The sequence below is a fragment of the Schistocerca americana genome, chromosome 3, assembly GCF_021461395.2.
Source record: "Schistocerca americana isolate TAMUIC-IGC-003095 chromosome 3, iqSchAmer2.1, whole genome shotgun sequence".
NCBI lineage: Eukaryota > Metazoa > Arthropoda > Insecta > Orthoptera > Acrididae > Schistocerca > Schistocerca americana.
Genome location: NC_060121.1, coordinates 858505433 through 858519960, shown reverse-complemented (window position 1 = coordinate 858519960; position 14528 = coordinate 858505433). Strand labels below are relative to the sequence as shown.

Below are 14528 nucleotides of genomic sequence, written 5' to 3'. Positions count from 1 at the left end.
AGCCCTCGCTGATATCTGAGGTACCGATTCGCATTGCCAACACTCATGTGACAACGTGATTACTACTACTTTTTGGGCATTTTATAACAATGACTTTCTGAACATCGTTACAAATTTGCCATTCAAGCTTTGATCAGTTTTCACAAGCTGTAGCAGCTTGGAACCTAATGTAGGCACTAATATGCTTCTCGCTCTTCGGCACGAATATTACTAAACAGCAAAACAATCACCTCATCCCAGTTGCAGGCTGCCTGTCTACCAGCTTCCAGGGCAACCAGAAAGTTTATTTTTAATATTCCATGTAATTATGCTTCATCATATAGATAGCAAAAATTTCATCTTTTGCACCTGAATGGTTTATTTCGGTGTCCCAAATATGTTTCGCCTATTCGTGAAAGGCTCCTTCAGTGGTCTAAAGTAAAATGAAAATAAATTTTTTATACATATGAGTCAAAGCAGGAATAGCACAATGGGGTGTAGGGCTTTACATCAGGAAAGAAATGGAACCCAGCGTAGTTGCAATAAGGTATGTAAACGAACGACTGATGTGGATAGATTTGACAGTGTCTAGCAAGAAAATTAGGATTGTGTCAGTATATTCGCATTGTGAAGGGACTGATCAAGATAAGATAGATAGTTTTTATGATGCACTCAGTGATGTAGTTGTTAGAGTAAAGGACAAGGACAGTGTTCTGCTCATGGGTGATTTTAACGCCAGGATTGGAAATCGAACAGAAGGGTATGAAAAGGTTATGGATAAATTTGGAGAGGATATGGAGGCCAACAGGAACGGGAAACAACTCTTGGATTTCTGTGCCAGTATGGGCTTAGTAATCACAAACTCCTTTTTTAAACATAAGAACATTCACCAGTATACTTGGGAAGGCAGGGGAATCAGATCTGTCATTGACTATATAATAACAGATCAGGAATTCAGGAAGGCTGTGAGGGACACACGTGTATTCAGGGGATTCTTTGATGACACTGATCATGATTTAATCTGCAGTGAAATTGGGAATGTGAGGCCGAAAGTGCAGGAGGTCAGGTCCATATGTAGGAGGATATGAGTGGAGAAACTTCAGGATAAGGAAATCAGGCACAAGTACATAACAGCGATCTCAGAAAGGTACCAGTTAGTTGAATGTAGTCAATTACAGTCATTGGAAAAGGAATGGACAAGGTACAGGGACACAGTACTAGAAGTGGCTAAAGAATGTCTTGGAACAGTAGTGTGTAAAAGTAGGATGAAGCAAACAGCTTGGTGGAATGACACAGTTAAGGCAGCCTGTAAAAGGAAAAAGAAGGCGTATCAAAAATGGCTACACACTAGAACTCAGGTAGACAGAGAGAGTTATGTTGAAGAAGGAAACAAAGCCAAACAGATAATTGCAGCATCCAAGAAGAAGTCTTGGGAAGACTTTGGAAACAGGTTGGAGACTATGGGTCAAGCTGCTGGAAAACCATTCTGGAGTGTAATTAGCAGTCTTCGAAAGGGAGGTAAGAAGGAAATGACAAGTATTTTGGACAGGTCAGGAAAACTGCTGGTGAATCCTGTGGATGCCTTGGGCATATAGAGGGAATATTTTGAAGAGTTGCTCAATGTAGGTGAAAATACGATCAGTAATGTTTCAGATTTCGAGGTAGAACGGGATAGGAATGATGATGGATATAGCATCACATTTGAGGAAGTGGAGAAAATGGTCACTAGATTGCAGTGCAATAAAGCAGCTGGGGTGGATGAAATTAAGTCGGAACTCATCAAATACAGTGGAATGTCAGGTCTTAAATGGAGACACAGGATAATTGAAATGGCCTGGGAGTCGGGACAGGTTCCATCAGACTGGACAAAAGCAGTAATCACACCAATCTTTAAACATGGAATCAGAAATGATTGTAACAACTACAGAGGTATCTCTTTAATCAGCGTTATGGGTAAAATCTTCTCAGGTATTGTTGAAAGGAAAGTGCGAGTATTAGTTGAGGACCAATTGGATGAAAATCAGTGTGGGTTTAGGCCTCTTAGAGGTTGTCAGGACCAGATCTTTAGCTTACGGCAAATAATGGAGAAGTATTATGAGTGGAACAGGGAATTGTATCTATGCTTTATAGATCTAGAAAAGGCATATGACCGGGTTCCTAGGAGGAAGTTATTGTCTGTTCTACGAGATTATGGAATAGGAGGCAAATTTTTGCAAGAAATTAAAGGTCTTTATATGGATAGTCAGGCAACAGTTAGAGTTGACGGTAAATTGAGTTCATGGTTCAGAGTAGTTTCAGGGGTAAGACAAGGCTGCAACCTGTCTCGACTGTTGTTCATATTATTTATGGATCATATGTCGAAAACAATAGACTGGCTGGGTGAGATTAAAATATGTGAACACAAAATAAGCAGTCTTGCATATGCGGATGACTTAGTTGTGATGGCAGATTCGATTGAAAGTTTGCAGAGTAATATTTCAGAGCCAGATCAGAAATGTAAGGACTATGGTATGAAGATCAGCATCTCCAAAACGAAAGTAATGTCAGTGGGAAAGAAGTATAAACGGATTGAGTGCCAAATAGAAGGAACAAAGTTAGAACAGGTGGATGGTTTCAAGTACTTAGGAATGCTATTCTCACAGGATGGCAACATAGTGAAAGAACTGGAAGCGAGGTGTAGCTAAGCTAATGCAGTGAGCGCTCAGCTACGATCTACTCTCTTCTGCAAGAAGGAAGTCGGTACCAAGACTAAGTTATCTGTGCACCGTTCAATCTTTCGACCAACTTTGCTGTATGGGAGTGAAAGCTGGGTGGATTCAGGTTACCGTATCAACAAGGTTGAGGTTACAGATATGAAAGTAGCTAGGATAATTGCAGGTACTAGTAGATGGGAACAATGGCAGGAGGGTGTCCACAATGAGGAAATCAAAGAAAAACTGGGAATGAACTCTATAGATGTAGCAGTCAGGGCGAACAGGCTTAGATGGTGGGGTCATGTTACACACATGGGAGAAGCAAGGTTACCCAAGAGTCTCATGGGTTCAGCAGTAGAGGGTAGGAGGAGTCGGGGCAGACCAAGGAGAAGCTACCTGGATTCGATTACGAATGATTTTGAAGTAATAGGTTTAACATCAGAAGAGGCACCAATGTTAGCAGTGAGTAGGGGATCATGGAGGAATTTTATAAAGGGGCTATGCTCCAGACTGAACGCTGAAAGGCATAATCAGTCTCAACTGATAATGATGATGATGATGATGATGATGATACATAGTTTGATAGGTGATCTGCACTGATTATTGATAGCTCATTCAAATCAATTTTATTTAAAACAACATTGCTGTGTTTTCTACACATACATTTCATTGCATCCACAGGTTGTTCTGTATGTATTAGAAGCACATACTGAACGTGTTCTCGATCACATGTTTTAAGGCAGGTTGGGGATTCTTGGGAATTGTCAAGGGTGAGAGGAGTGTGAGGCGCTTGGTAGGGATGGAGGGATAAAGAGTGGAGAGGTACTGCGCACTTGTGTGTGTGTGTGTGTGTGTGTGTGTGTGTGTGTGTGTGGGTGGGTGTGTGTGTTTGTGTATTAAATTTTTGTGAATCTGTTATTCTGTTATTACTGTGTTAGTCATAGAATGTAACTTTATTTATGACTTTCTGTATGAACTATTCCTCTGGTGAGTGAGAATTCCCTTCCTTTTGTTCCTAGGGAATGTCTGATTTTGTCCCAGTGCAGTGGTGATTTTCTTGCATTAAATGTTCTTCATATGTGGAGTTGGTATATTCACTCTTCAACGTACTAATTTTTCTTTCTACTTGATATTCAAATTTCTTGCAATCATCCCAATATATTTACAGTTACTGAATGTTACTTAATATAGTTATGACGTCTTTTATTTATCTTTTCCTTTTCTCATAGTTTCTAACTTCCTTTGTATTGTGCTGTTTGCCTTGAAGGACATATAAAATTGATTAGCTTTGAAGATATTACTCACTTCATGTATGACCTATTTGTGATATGTTAGGATGCGCAATGGTGTCTCTGTGTTGAAAGAGGTGTTTTCGGGTGCGAGTGTGTCTTGTGTGTTACTGTTATCTGTTGGTATATCTAGACTGTTTATAATTTTACACCCTTTTGTCTGTATTTTACCTTTAATGATGTCATGTACTTTGTTTACTGAATTCTTGTTGTATCCACTATTTTCTGCTCTATCTTGTTACCAATTACTTTGTTGTACATGCACAAATGTAATAACCGGTTGTGTAATGTGTATAGAAATGTGATCAAAATGTGGCATCAAAACCGGCAGGAATGGCCGAGCGGTTCTAGGCGCTACAGTCTGGAACCGCGCGACCGATACGGTCGCAGGTTCGAATCCTGCGTCGGGCGTGGATGTGTGCGAAGTTCTTAGGTTAGTTAGGTTTAAGTAGTTCTAAGTTCTAGGGGACTGATGACCTAAGAAGTTAAGTCCCATAGTGCTCAGAGCCATTTGAACCATTTTTTGGCGCTAAAGTAAACAAATACCTACGTTTGCATGTATTCTTTCTGATTGTACGGCGCACTCTCCGCTTCAGCATCCGACGTACTCGACATATCAACACACGAGGTGTTTAGTTTTTCTTTATAGTTCTTTTTCCTTACTGGTGTTCTGCACAGTCTGTCTGAGAGCTACCATTTTTTGAGAATAGCTCATTTTTTTGTATTTTCATGCCTACATTTCCTTTCTGAAAATACTGAAGCTGCGTCTGTTGTTTAGTCTCGTGAGGTAGAGTATTGTCTCTTGTGTTCCTTTTTCCGTAAGGAATTGCATGTTGTGGTGTGTGTTGTTTATCCGTCTCTACAAACTTCCTATAATCTTGTCGTTCATATTCATATGAATGACCTACATATCTGTGCTCATGTAATACATTATATTATTTGTTTCTATTATTTCTCAAAAATACTGTTTCCAGTGTGATGCATTAGGATATCTGCTACTGTGTATGAGTGGGTTCCCATTGAGAGACCTGCATTTTGCAAACAGAATGAATTTTTAAACTGGATGTAGGTTTGTATAGGTGAGTATTTTTATGATTTGTATCACTTCTCCTGTGGTGGTCAACTGAGGATTAAGAGCTAACCGTTTCATGTACTAATTGATCGACTTAAAAATTTAAAATGCAGCCATTATCTGATTTTCAAGACTTATAATCTTTATGATAAAGGTTTGACACAATAATCGAAGTATTATAGTGAAGAACTATATCTATCTTGAGATAGGGTAACTAATGGCTCGCAAATTACCCAGATGATTCCACATATCCAGTATTTGAGATTGAGAGAATTAGGCCTTCCCCAACAAACGTTACACATAATCTAAGACCCATTCTAAATTTTATGTCGCTGCCATCCCTACGAAACAGTGGAGGGAAAAAAAATCTATCACATACTATATTTTCACTCTTGATGAAGTAAAGCTTCACCATCAGACATGACGTTTAAATGCATGATTTCTTTACTGCTATAGGTATCTGCAGCACTTTTGCAGATATTATTTACATATGAAGATGAGTCTACCTGGAAAATTATATCTCTGCACTGAAATTATACCACTGTACGACACATAGTTCCGAGATATGAGTTTTGGCTGTGACTTTCACATTAACCTGTGGCTGAAAAATCAGAAACTAATAAAATCAATATAATTAGGGTTTTTCATCTTCAACCATAAGGGGTTTCTATGCTAAAAATAAAATATTTTACACAGTGACTGGTTTGTAAAGTAATTAGTCGTTTTTGGCTGTTTTATATATGAGAGAGTTCGATTCTTCAGAGAGTAGGGTGTGGGGACGTTTGTGGTTTAACAGTATCAGTCGGTGTGTATCTGCGAATAATGTAAGTGTGTTGTGAGATTACTAGACTAAGAATTTAGACTACTAAGCGTTTGACTCAGTACACCATTTGCGCTTATTATCAAATGTACGTTCGCATAGGTTATGAAATATGTGACTGAAATGATGATTTTTTGATATGGAAGACTAGCAAGTTATCTTTGATGGAGACCCAACGACAGATGTTGTAGAAACTTCGCGTATCCTCCAGGAGGTGTGTTGGGACCTTTGCTGTTCATGGTGTATGTTAGTGACCTTGAGGACAATATTAACATTAACCTCAGACATTTGCAGATGACGCAGTTCTCTATAATAGTCTGAAAGAAGCTGAGGTAATATTCAGTCATTTCTTAGTAAAATTTCAAAGGCGTGCAAAGATTGGCAGCTTACTTTAAATGTTCAATAATGTAAAATTGTGCGCTTCACAAAACGGAAAAACGTAGTACCCTACGAGTGTTACTTCACTGAGTCACAGATGGTATCGGTCTACTGATACACAAACTTGGGTGTAATACTTTGTGGGGTACTGAATGGAATGGTCAGATAGGCCCATCTTGGGTAATGCAGGTGGTAGACTTAGATTCATTGGTAGAGTTTTGGGAAATCCAATCAATCTACAAAGGGAATTGCTTTCAAATTACTCGTGCGATGCATCCTAGAATACTTCTCAAGTGTGTGGGGACTTGATAGACAGGTCTAACAAGGGATATTGAACGTATGCAGAAAAGGGCAGCATGAATTGTCAATCTACAAAGGGAACTGCTTTCAAATTACTCGTGTGATGCATCCTAGAATACTCCTCAAGTGTGTGGGGAGTTGCCAAACAGGTCTAACAGGGGATATTGAACGTATGCAGAGAAGGGCAGCACGAATTGTCAGAGGTTTGTTCGATCGGTGGGAGAGTGTCACAGACATGGAGAAGAAACAGAACTGGCAGTCTCTTGACAGTAAACGTAAACTATCCACAGAAAGTTTTATGTATATTTCTTGCTGTTACATGCTGCGGTCTTCCTGGGTTTTACGTTCTTTATTGTATTTTTTCTTTCACAATTATGGTTGCATATGCCAAGTTTTGAAAGAAAACAAGTGCAATGAAAGACATAAAAACCAAGGAAACAAGTACAGCCACAAGACTTTGTTATCAGATTTGTAATTACTGTATTAGAAATTCAAATTTATGCGTGTAAAAGTAGTAAAGCGCATTTTTGCTGTTCAGTGAGAAGACAATAATAGCCGAGGGGTGATGCTGCAACTTCAGAGAAACGTGTGTGGGGAACTGAAGGAAAGATAAAATTGTGTTTTGCTCAAGCCGGACGCCCACCTAAACCAAACATATATGAGTATTAACAAACTCCATTTAATACAGAAGTGTGAGCAGGTTTACTACATATGGAACCAAAAGGAACACCATTCTCTTTAAAAAAACTTTTTGTGTTAACATCTCAGTGTGAGATGCACAATCCCTAGCAATAGACCCCAGAAATCTACCCTATCGCAACGTTACTTAAATCAGCAAGTTTCCCCATTTGTGGCCTACATTATCACTCGACTGATTCCACATTCGTCCCAAATCTGCTCATATTTTTCCTTACCACGTCACAGTCCCGCTACACCACCATTCAGTCCCGCGCTGTGTAGTGGTCATAAGGTTTTTCTCATCGATGTACGCTTTAGCGTGGTGAAATTGGAGCCATATAGTGCAGATATGCGAGAAATTCATATGCCCCGTTGTTACTTGTGCTTCAGACTTTCTCTAAATAATGGTTCAAATGGCTCTGAGCACTATGGGTCTTAACATCAGAGGTCATCAGTCCCCTAGAACTTAGAGCTGCTTACACCTAACTAACCGAAGGACATCACACACATCCATTCCCCAGGCGGGATTCGAACCTGCGACCGTAGCGGTCGCGCAGTTCCAGACTGAAGCGCCTAAAACCGCTCGGCCACATCGACCTGGCCGACATTCTCTGTTCATGAGTGGAAGTAGGAAGGGCGGAAATAGTGCTTGCAGAAGTGCTGCCTCCCGTACACATATTGTCAACTGACTCGCAGAATGAAGGTGTAGGCGTGGACATGGCTGAAACGTGGAAGGCGGCGGCTACTCACCGAGGAGAACTCCATGACCTTGAGCACCCAGAGCGTGAGCGCGAGGTTGACGATGACCATGACGAGCAGGCCCAGGATGAGCAGGTAGAGGCAGCGCTTGCGCCAGCCGTAGATGCCGACACGGAAGTTGTAGGCGTGCGGTGGCGGCGGGTGCAGCGGCGCGTCCATGTCGGCCCAGTCGGCGGACCTGAGGACACAGGACAGGCCGACCCGTCAGCTGCAGCAGGTAGCGAGAGACCGGCGTCTGTCATTCACTTGCATCAGTGGTCCTCAGTTGATTAGATTTCCAAATCAGATAAACGTATGAATCTACGTCTTCACTCCTTCAAAACTACGAGGGGCGTTCAAAAGTAATGCAACATACTTTTTTCCGAGGACAGGTTGGTTTTATTAAGGGTTCCAATACGCCATAACGTTCCCCACTGTGTCCGCTACAAAGTCCTAGTTCTCAACATAATCTTCGTTCAAAGCGACAACCTTAAGCCACCTTACTAGGAGGACCTGTATGCCCAAGTGGTACCATTCTAGAGGTCGACGTTGGAGGGAGCGTCTTTCTGCCTCGGTAACCTCCTCAGCATCCACTTACTGCTTCCCGGAGTGCATCCATCACTACGCAAACAAACGGAAGTCGGAAGATACAACACTCTATCGGATACACACCTGTGAGTAGCCCAACTGGTGGACGAGTGTGTCAGCATTACCAACAGAGACGTCCAGTTGTGCAGCGAGGTGTTTCGTTGTGATCCGTTGATCACCTCGAATGAGAGTGTCCGCACGTTCCAACATCGTTGGAGCCACAGTTGTGTGAGGCGGGCCGGCAGGGGAGAGAAATCGGACAGGTTTCAAAATGGTCCAAATGGCTCTGAGCACTATGCGACTTAACTTCTAAGGTCATCAGGCGCCTAGAACTTAGAACTAATTAAACCTAACTAACCTAAGGACATCACACACATCCATGCCCGAGGCAGGATTCGAATCTGCGACCATAGCGGTCGCTCGGCTCCAGACTGTAGGGCCTAGAACCGCACGACGACTCCGGCCGGCTGGGACAGGTTTGTACGACCTCGTTGCAGTGATGACAGATACCTCGCCCACTGACTCACCGTGCTGTTTTTCACTGCTATGTCCTCACAGACATTCTGCAAGAGCCTATAAATGTCTGTGATGCTCTGGTTTTCCACCAAAAGAAACTCAATGACAGCTCTCTGCCTGGAACACACCTCCGTTACGAATATCATTTTGGAGACTACATACGAAATTATATGGGCTGAAGCGGGAATACTTCACGATGTCCCTCGGCAAATTTCGCATTCTTTTAACCTAAAATGACCGAAAAAATTTGTCTCATTACTTACTGAACGCCCCTGGTACCTAAAAGAGTGTAGACCAAATGTCGCTGAAATGCAAAGATTAGTATCGATGGCAGTTTGATGATTTATGTCGAATAAATTAATAATGAAATTGTACTGTTTCCCCATGGGACACTAAACCCGTTAGAACACTGTTGCAGAAGAGAAGTTCGCCTGTATTTTCATGGCGACGAAGACGCTAAAGTTGCTTCTCTAGTTACCATAGGTTTGTTGATCTCGACAGCCAGTGTTTATCAGAAACAAAGGTATCGTCAGGAGTGCCTCAGGGAAATGTGATAGGACCGCTGTTGTACCTTATACACACAAGTGATTTGGCGGGTAGGTTGGGCAGCAATCTGCGTTTGTTTGCTGATGATGCTGTGGAGTACGCTAAGGTGTCGAAGTTAAAATTTCTATTTGGTGTGAGGAATGGCAGCTACATTATTTGATCAAAAGTATCCAAATATCTGACTGAAAATGACTTACAAATTCGTGGCGCCCTCCATCGGTAATGCTTGAATACAAAATGGTATTGGCCAACACTTAGCCTTGATGACAGCTTCCACTTTCGCAGGCATACGTTCAATCAGGTGCTGGAAGGTTTCTTGGGGAATGGCAGCCCATTCTTTAAGGAGTGCTGCAAGAAGGAGAGGTGTCGTCGGTTCGAGAGGCCTGGCACGAAGTCGGCGTTAAGAAACATTTCAAAGGTGTTCTATAGGATTCAGGTCAGGACTTTGTATAGGCCAGTCCATTACAGGGATGTTAGTGTCGTGTAATCACTCAGCCACAGGCCGTGCATTATGAACAGGCGCTCGATGGTGTTGAAAGATGCAATCGCCATCCCCGAATTGCTCTTCAACAGTACGAAGCAACAAGGTGCTTGAAACATCAATTTTGGCCTGCGCTGTGATAGTGCCACGCAAAACAACAAGGCGTGCAAGCCACATCCATGAAAAACATGACCACACCATAACACCACCGCCTCCGAATTTACTGTTGGCACTACACACGGTGGCAGATGACGTTCACCGGGCATTCGCCATACCCACACCGTGCCACATTGTATACCGAGATTCGACACTCCAAACAACGTTTTTCCACTGTTCTGTCGTCTTAAGCTCCTTACACCAAGCGAGGCGTCGTTTGGCATTTACAGGCGTGATGTGTGGCTTATGAGCGGCCTCTCGACCAAAAAATCCAAGTTTTCTTACATCCCGCCTAACTGTCATAGTACGTGCAGAGGATCCTGATGCATTTTGGAATTCCTGCGTGATAGTCTGGATAGATGTCTGCCTATTAGACATTACGGCCCTCTTCAACTGTCGGCGCTCTCTGAAAGTCAACAGACGAGGTCGGGCTGTACGCTATTGTGCTGTACGTATTTTTTCTCGTTTCCACTTCACTATCACATCGGAAACAGTGGACCTAGGGATGTTTAGGAGTGTCGAAATATCGCGTACAGACGTATGCCACAAGTGACACCCAATCACCTGTCGACATTCGAAGTCCCTGAGTTCCGCTGAGCACCCATTTCTGCTCTCACGATATCTAATGAATACTGTGATCGCTGATATGGAGTACCTGACAGTAGGTGGCAGCACAGTGCACCTAATATGAAAAAAAGTATGCTTTTGGGATGTCCGGATACTTTGGATTAATTAGTGTAGCTCTAAATGTGGAAAAATGTAAGTTAATGGTGATGAGTAGGAGGAACAAAGCTATAATGTTCGAATACAGTATTAGTAGTGTCCTGCTTGACATACCCAAATCGTTAAAATATCTATGCAGAACGCTGCAAAGCGATATGAAATGAAGAATATGACAACTGTGGTAGGGAATGCGAGTGGTGGACTTCGGTTTATTGGTAGAATTTTAGGAAAGAGTGCTTTACCTGTAAAGGAGACCACATTTAGAACGCTGGAACGACCTGTTCTTGGTTACTATTCGATTGCTTGGGATCTGTACCAGGTCGGATTCAAAAAAGACTTCGAAGCAATTAAGAGGCGGACTGCAAGATTTGTAACCGGTAGACTCGAACAACAAATAGGTATTCCAGAGATGCTTCGGCACCTCAAATGGGAATCCCTGGAGGGAACACGACGTTCTTTTCGGGAAACACTATCTAGAAAATTTATAAAACTTGCATTTGAAACTGACTTCAGAATGATTCTACTGCAGCCAACATACGCTGCGCGCGAGGACCACGAAGATAAGACACGATAAATTAGGGCTCGTATGGAGGTCTATAGACAGTTGTTTTCCCTCGGCTTGTTTGCGAGTGGAGCGAGACAACGTATCCTTCGCCACGCTCCTTACGTTGGCTTGCGGATTATGTATCACAATACACTACAGAGCTGATCGTTGCACCATAAGAACAGTCATCAAACAGAATAACCGCTTCAGAGGCACACAAGACCGCCGCCATGATTTTACCATCTGAGGCTGAGACTTTGAACGATTTCTTCGGAGTGCCGGAGTTGTGCCGTTACTCCATGGATTGCTGTTACGTGTCTGGTTCGAAGTGATGAACCCGTGTTTCATCGCCTGTGACAATGTTCGACAAAAAATTGTTATGCTCAGCCTCGTAACGCGCAAGCAATTCCGTTCGGATGGTACTTCGTTACTCTTTATGGTCTTCTGTTAGGCTACGAGGAACACACCTATCAGTTCCCCCAACTGGTGGACGAGTGTGTCAGCACCACCAACACAGACGTCCAATTGTGTGGCGAGGAGTTTGATTGTTATCCGTCTGTTACCTCCTTTGAGAGTGTCCGCACGTTCCAACATTGCAGGAGTCACAGCTGCTTGCAGCCGGCCGCCATGCGGCAGATCGGACAGGTTTGCGAGACCTTGTTGGGGCGATGACAGACGGATCGTCCAACCACTCACCGAGCTTTTGTTCATTGCCACGTCCCCTTATACGCTCTGTAAGCACCTGTGAATACCTGCGATGCTGTGGTTCTCCGACAAAAGAAACTCAGTGACAGCTCACTGGTTGGAACACGCCTCCATTACAGACGCTATATTGAATCTACGCATAGCGTCGCCACCTATAGCGACTTCCTCAAACTACAGGTACTGAAGTAGGAATACCCTACGGATGTCCCACAACAAATTCCACATTTTTTCAACAAAAATTGGCTGCCAAAAAAAAAGGTGCTGCATTATTTGTTGAACACCTCTCGCAGCAGAACAGTGAGGTTTTCGCATGCCAACACAAGCAATGAAATTAGTCACATGTTAACACTACTTTCGTTCCATCGTAACAACAACACTGGCAGAACCTAAGAATTACAATTTACTGTATGTTCAAATTCAACGTAATCAAGAGGGTAATTCGAACACGTCATGTAAGAAAACGTTTACTGCAATGCTGGTACATTTGTTAGTACACGTTTCCCATGATTAATGTCGTTATGAAGAGAAGTGGAAAATGGTCTGTAGCACGGAAATAAAGTGTTTCCGGACACATGTCCTTATAACACATTTTATTTCTCTATATGTGAGGAATGTTTCCTGAATTTTTTGCCATAACTTTTTGTGACATCCTGTATTTTGAGCGCTCTATGAAGTGTTGGAGAGCTTGAGGAATGACAATGTTCCAGAAGAAATTTTGTTAAGTTCCAAAGCTACAAATATTTCAAAATCGTTGCTGCTGAATATTCAACAATGGTTATAAATGGATGTGCTACTGTTTTGTTGTTGCTGTTGTTGTCTTCAGTCCAGAGATTGGTTTGAGGCAGTTGTCAATGCAACTCTATCCTGCACAAGCTTCTTCATCTCCAAGTAACTACTACAACCTACATCCTTCTGAATCTACTTAGAGTATTGAGCTCTTGGCCTCCCTCTACGATTTTTACCCTCCACGCTACCCTCCAATAATAAATCGGTGATCCCTTGATGCCTCAGAACATGTCCTACCAACCGACCCCTTCTCCCCAATTCTATTCAGTACCTCCTCATTAGCTATGTGATCTACACATTTAATCTTTAGCATGCTTGTGTAGCACCACATTTCGAAAGCTTCTATTCTCTTCTTGTCTAAATTATTAATTTATCCTCCATATCTCACTTCCATACAGTGCTACACCCCATACAAATACTTTCAGAAAAGACTCTTAAAACTGTCGTTTGGTTTCTGTACAAATTGTAAATAGCCTTTCGCTCCCTGTATTTGACGCATGTCACCTTCAGAATTTGAAAGAGAGTAGTTTTTTAAAAAAAATTTGTGGATGATTGCGTTGCGACGGAGCACTTGCCAGAAATCTTTATCCGAGTGCTCAACTTAAAACGATGTCTCTGTTAGTCAAGCAAATCAGAGGTTTAATGCTTCCAAGAGATCCCGGATAGCTGCACTACGATCATGCGGTATTCTGTTGTCACGGTGCATTAATTCGATTGCTGCTCAAGCATCATCGAAGAAATTTAGCGGATGACGTAGCTCCATTCATTGGTGTTTACGGTTGCGCTGCATAGTAACTGTGCACGTCTCTCAAGTAAGTTTCCACCCGTTAGATGTTTCTGTGTTGTGATGGTACTGTTTCACTATCAACGCTCGGGTTTTTAGTTAGACTGGGTGGTTCGTCGCCGGCCGGTGTAGCCGAGCGGTTCTAGGCGCTTCAGTCTGGAACCGCGCGACCGCTACGATCGCAGGTTCAAATCCTGCCTCGGGCATGGATGTGTGTGATGTTCTTAGGTTAGTTAGGTTTAAGTAGTTCTAAGTTCTAGGGGACTGATGACCTCAGCTGTTAAGTCCCATAGTGCTCAGAGCCATTTGTACCATTTTTTTGTTGTTGTTGTGATTCGTCGTTTAAAATTGTCTCTAGCCAAGAAAATATCATTAATGAGTGTTAATGTGTAAGACCTTCGTGGTAATAAACGGGATAATATAATGTCGTGTGACGAGGGCCTCCCGTCGGATAGACCGTTCGCCTGGTGCAAGTCTTTCGATTTGACGCTACTTCGGCGACTTGCGCGTTAATTTGGATGAAATGATGATGATTAGAACACACAACACCCAGTCCCTGAGCGGAGAAAATCTCCGACCAGCTGAGAATCAAACCCGGGCCCTTAGGATTGACATTCTGTCGCGCTGACCACATTTTTTTTTTTTTTTGCATTTTGTTCGTTGTTGATCGTTGTGTTTGGTCGTTGAGGACGTCGCAAGACATCCTGTTCAAGTTCGGTGGTTGATCCTTCCGCTCAGTTTTTTATTACAAA

The 14528-nt window shown here is 42.6% G+C and overlaps 1 protein-coding gene across 1 annotated transcript in view; it reads right to left on the bottom strand.

The window, feature by feature from the left end:
• The window catches only part of LOC124606854 (delta-sarcoglycan), a 450590-nt gene that overhangs the window by 253031 nt on the left and 183031 nt on the right, over positions 1–14528 (bottom strand). Inside the window, exon 3 of the mRNA XM_047138933.1 lies at positions 7960–8146. Coding sequence (XP_046994889.1) covers positions 7960–8146 — 187 coding nt within the window. The remainder of the gene's footprint in view (positions 1–7959; positions 8147–14528) is intronic.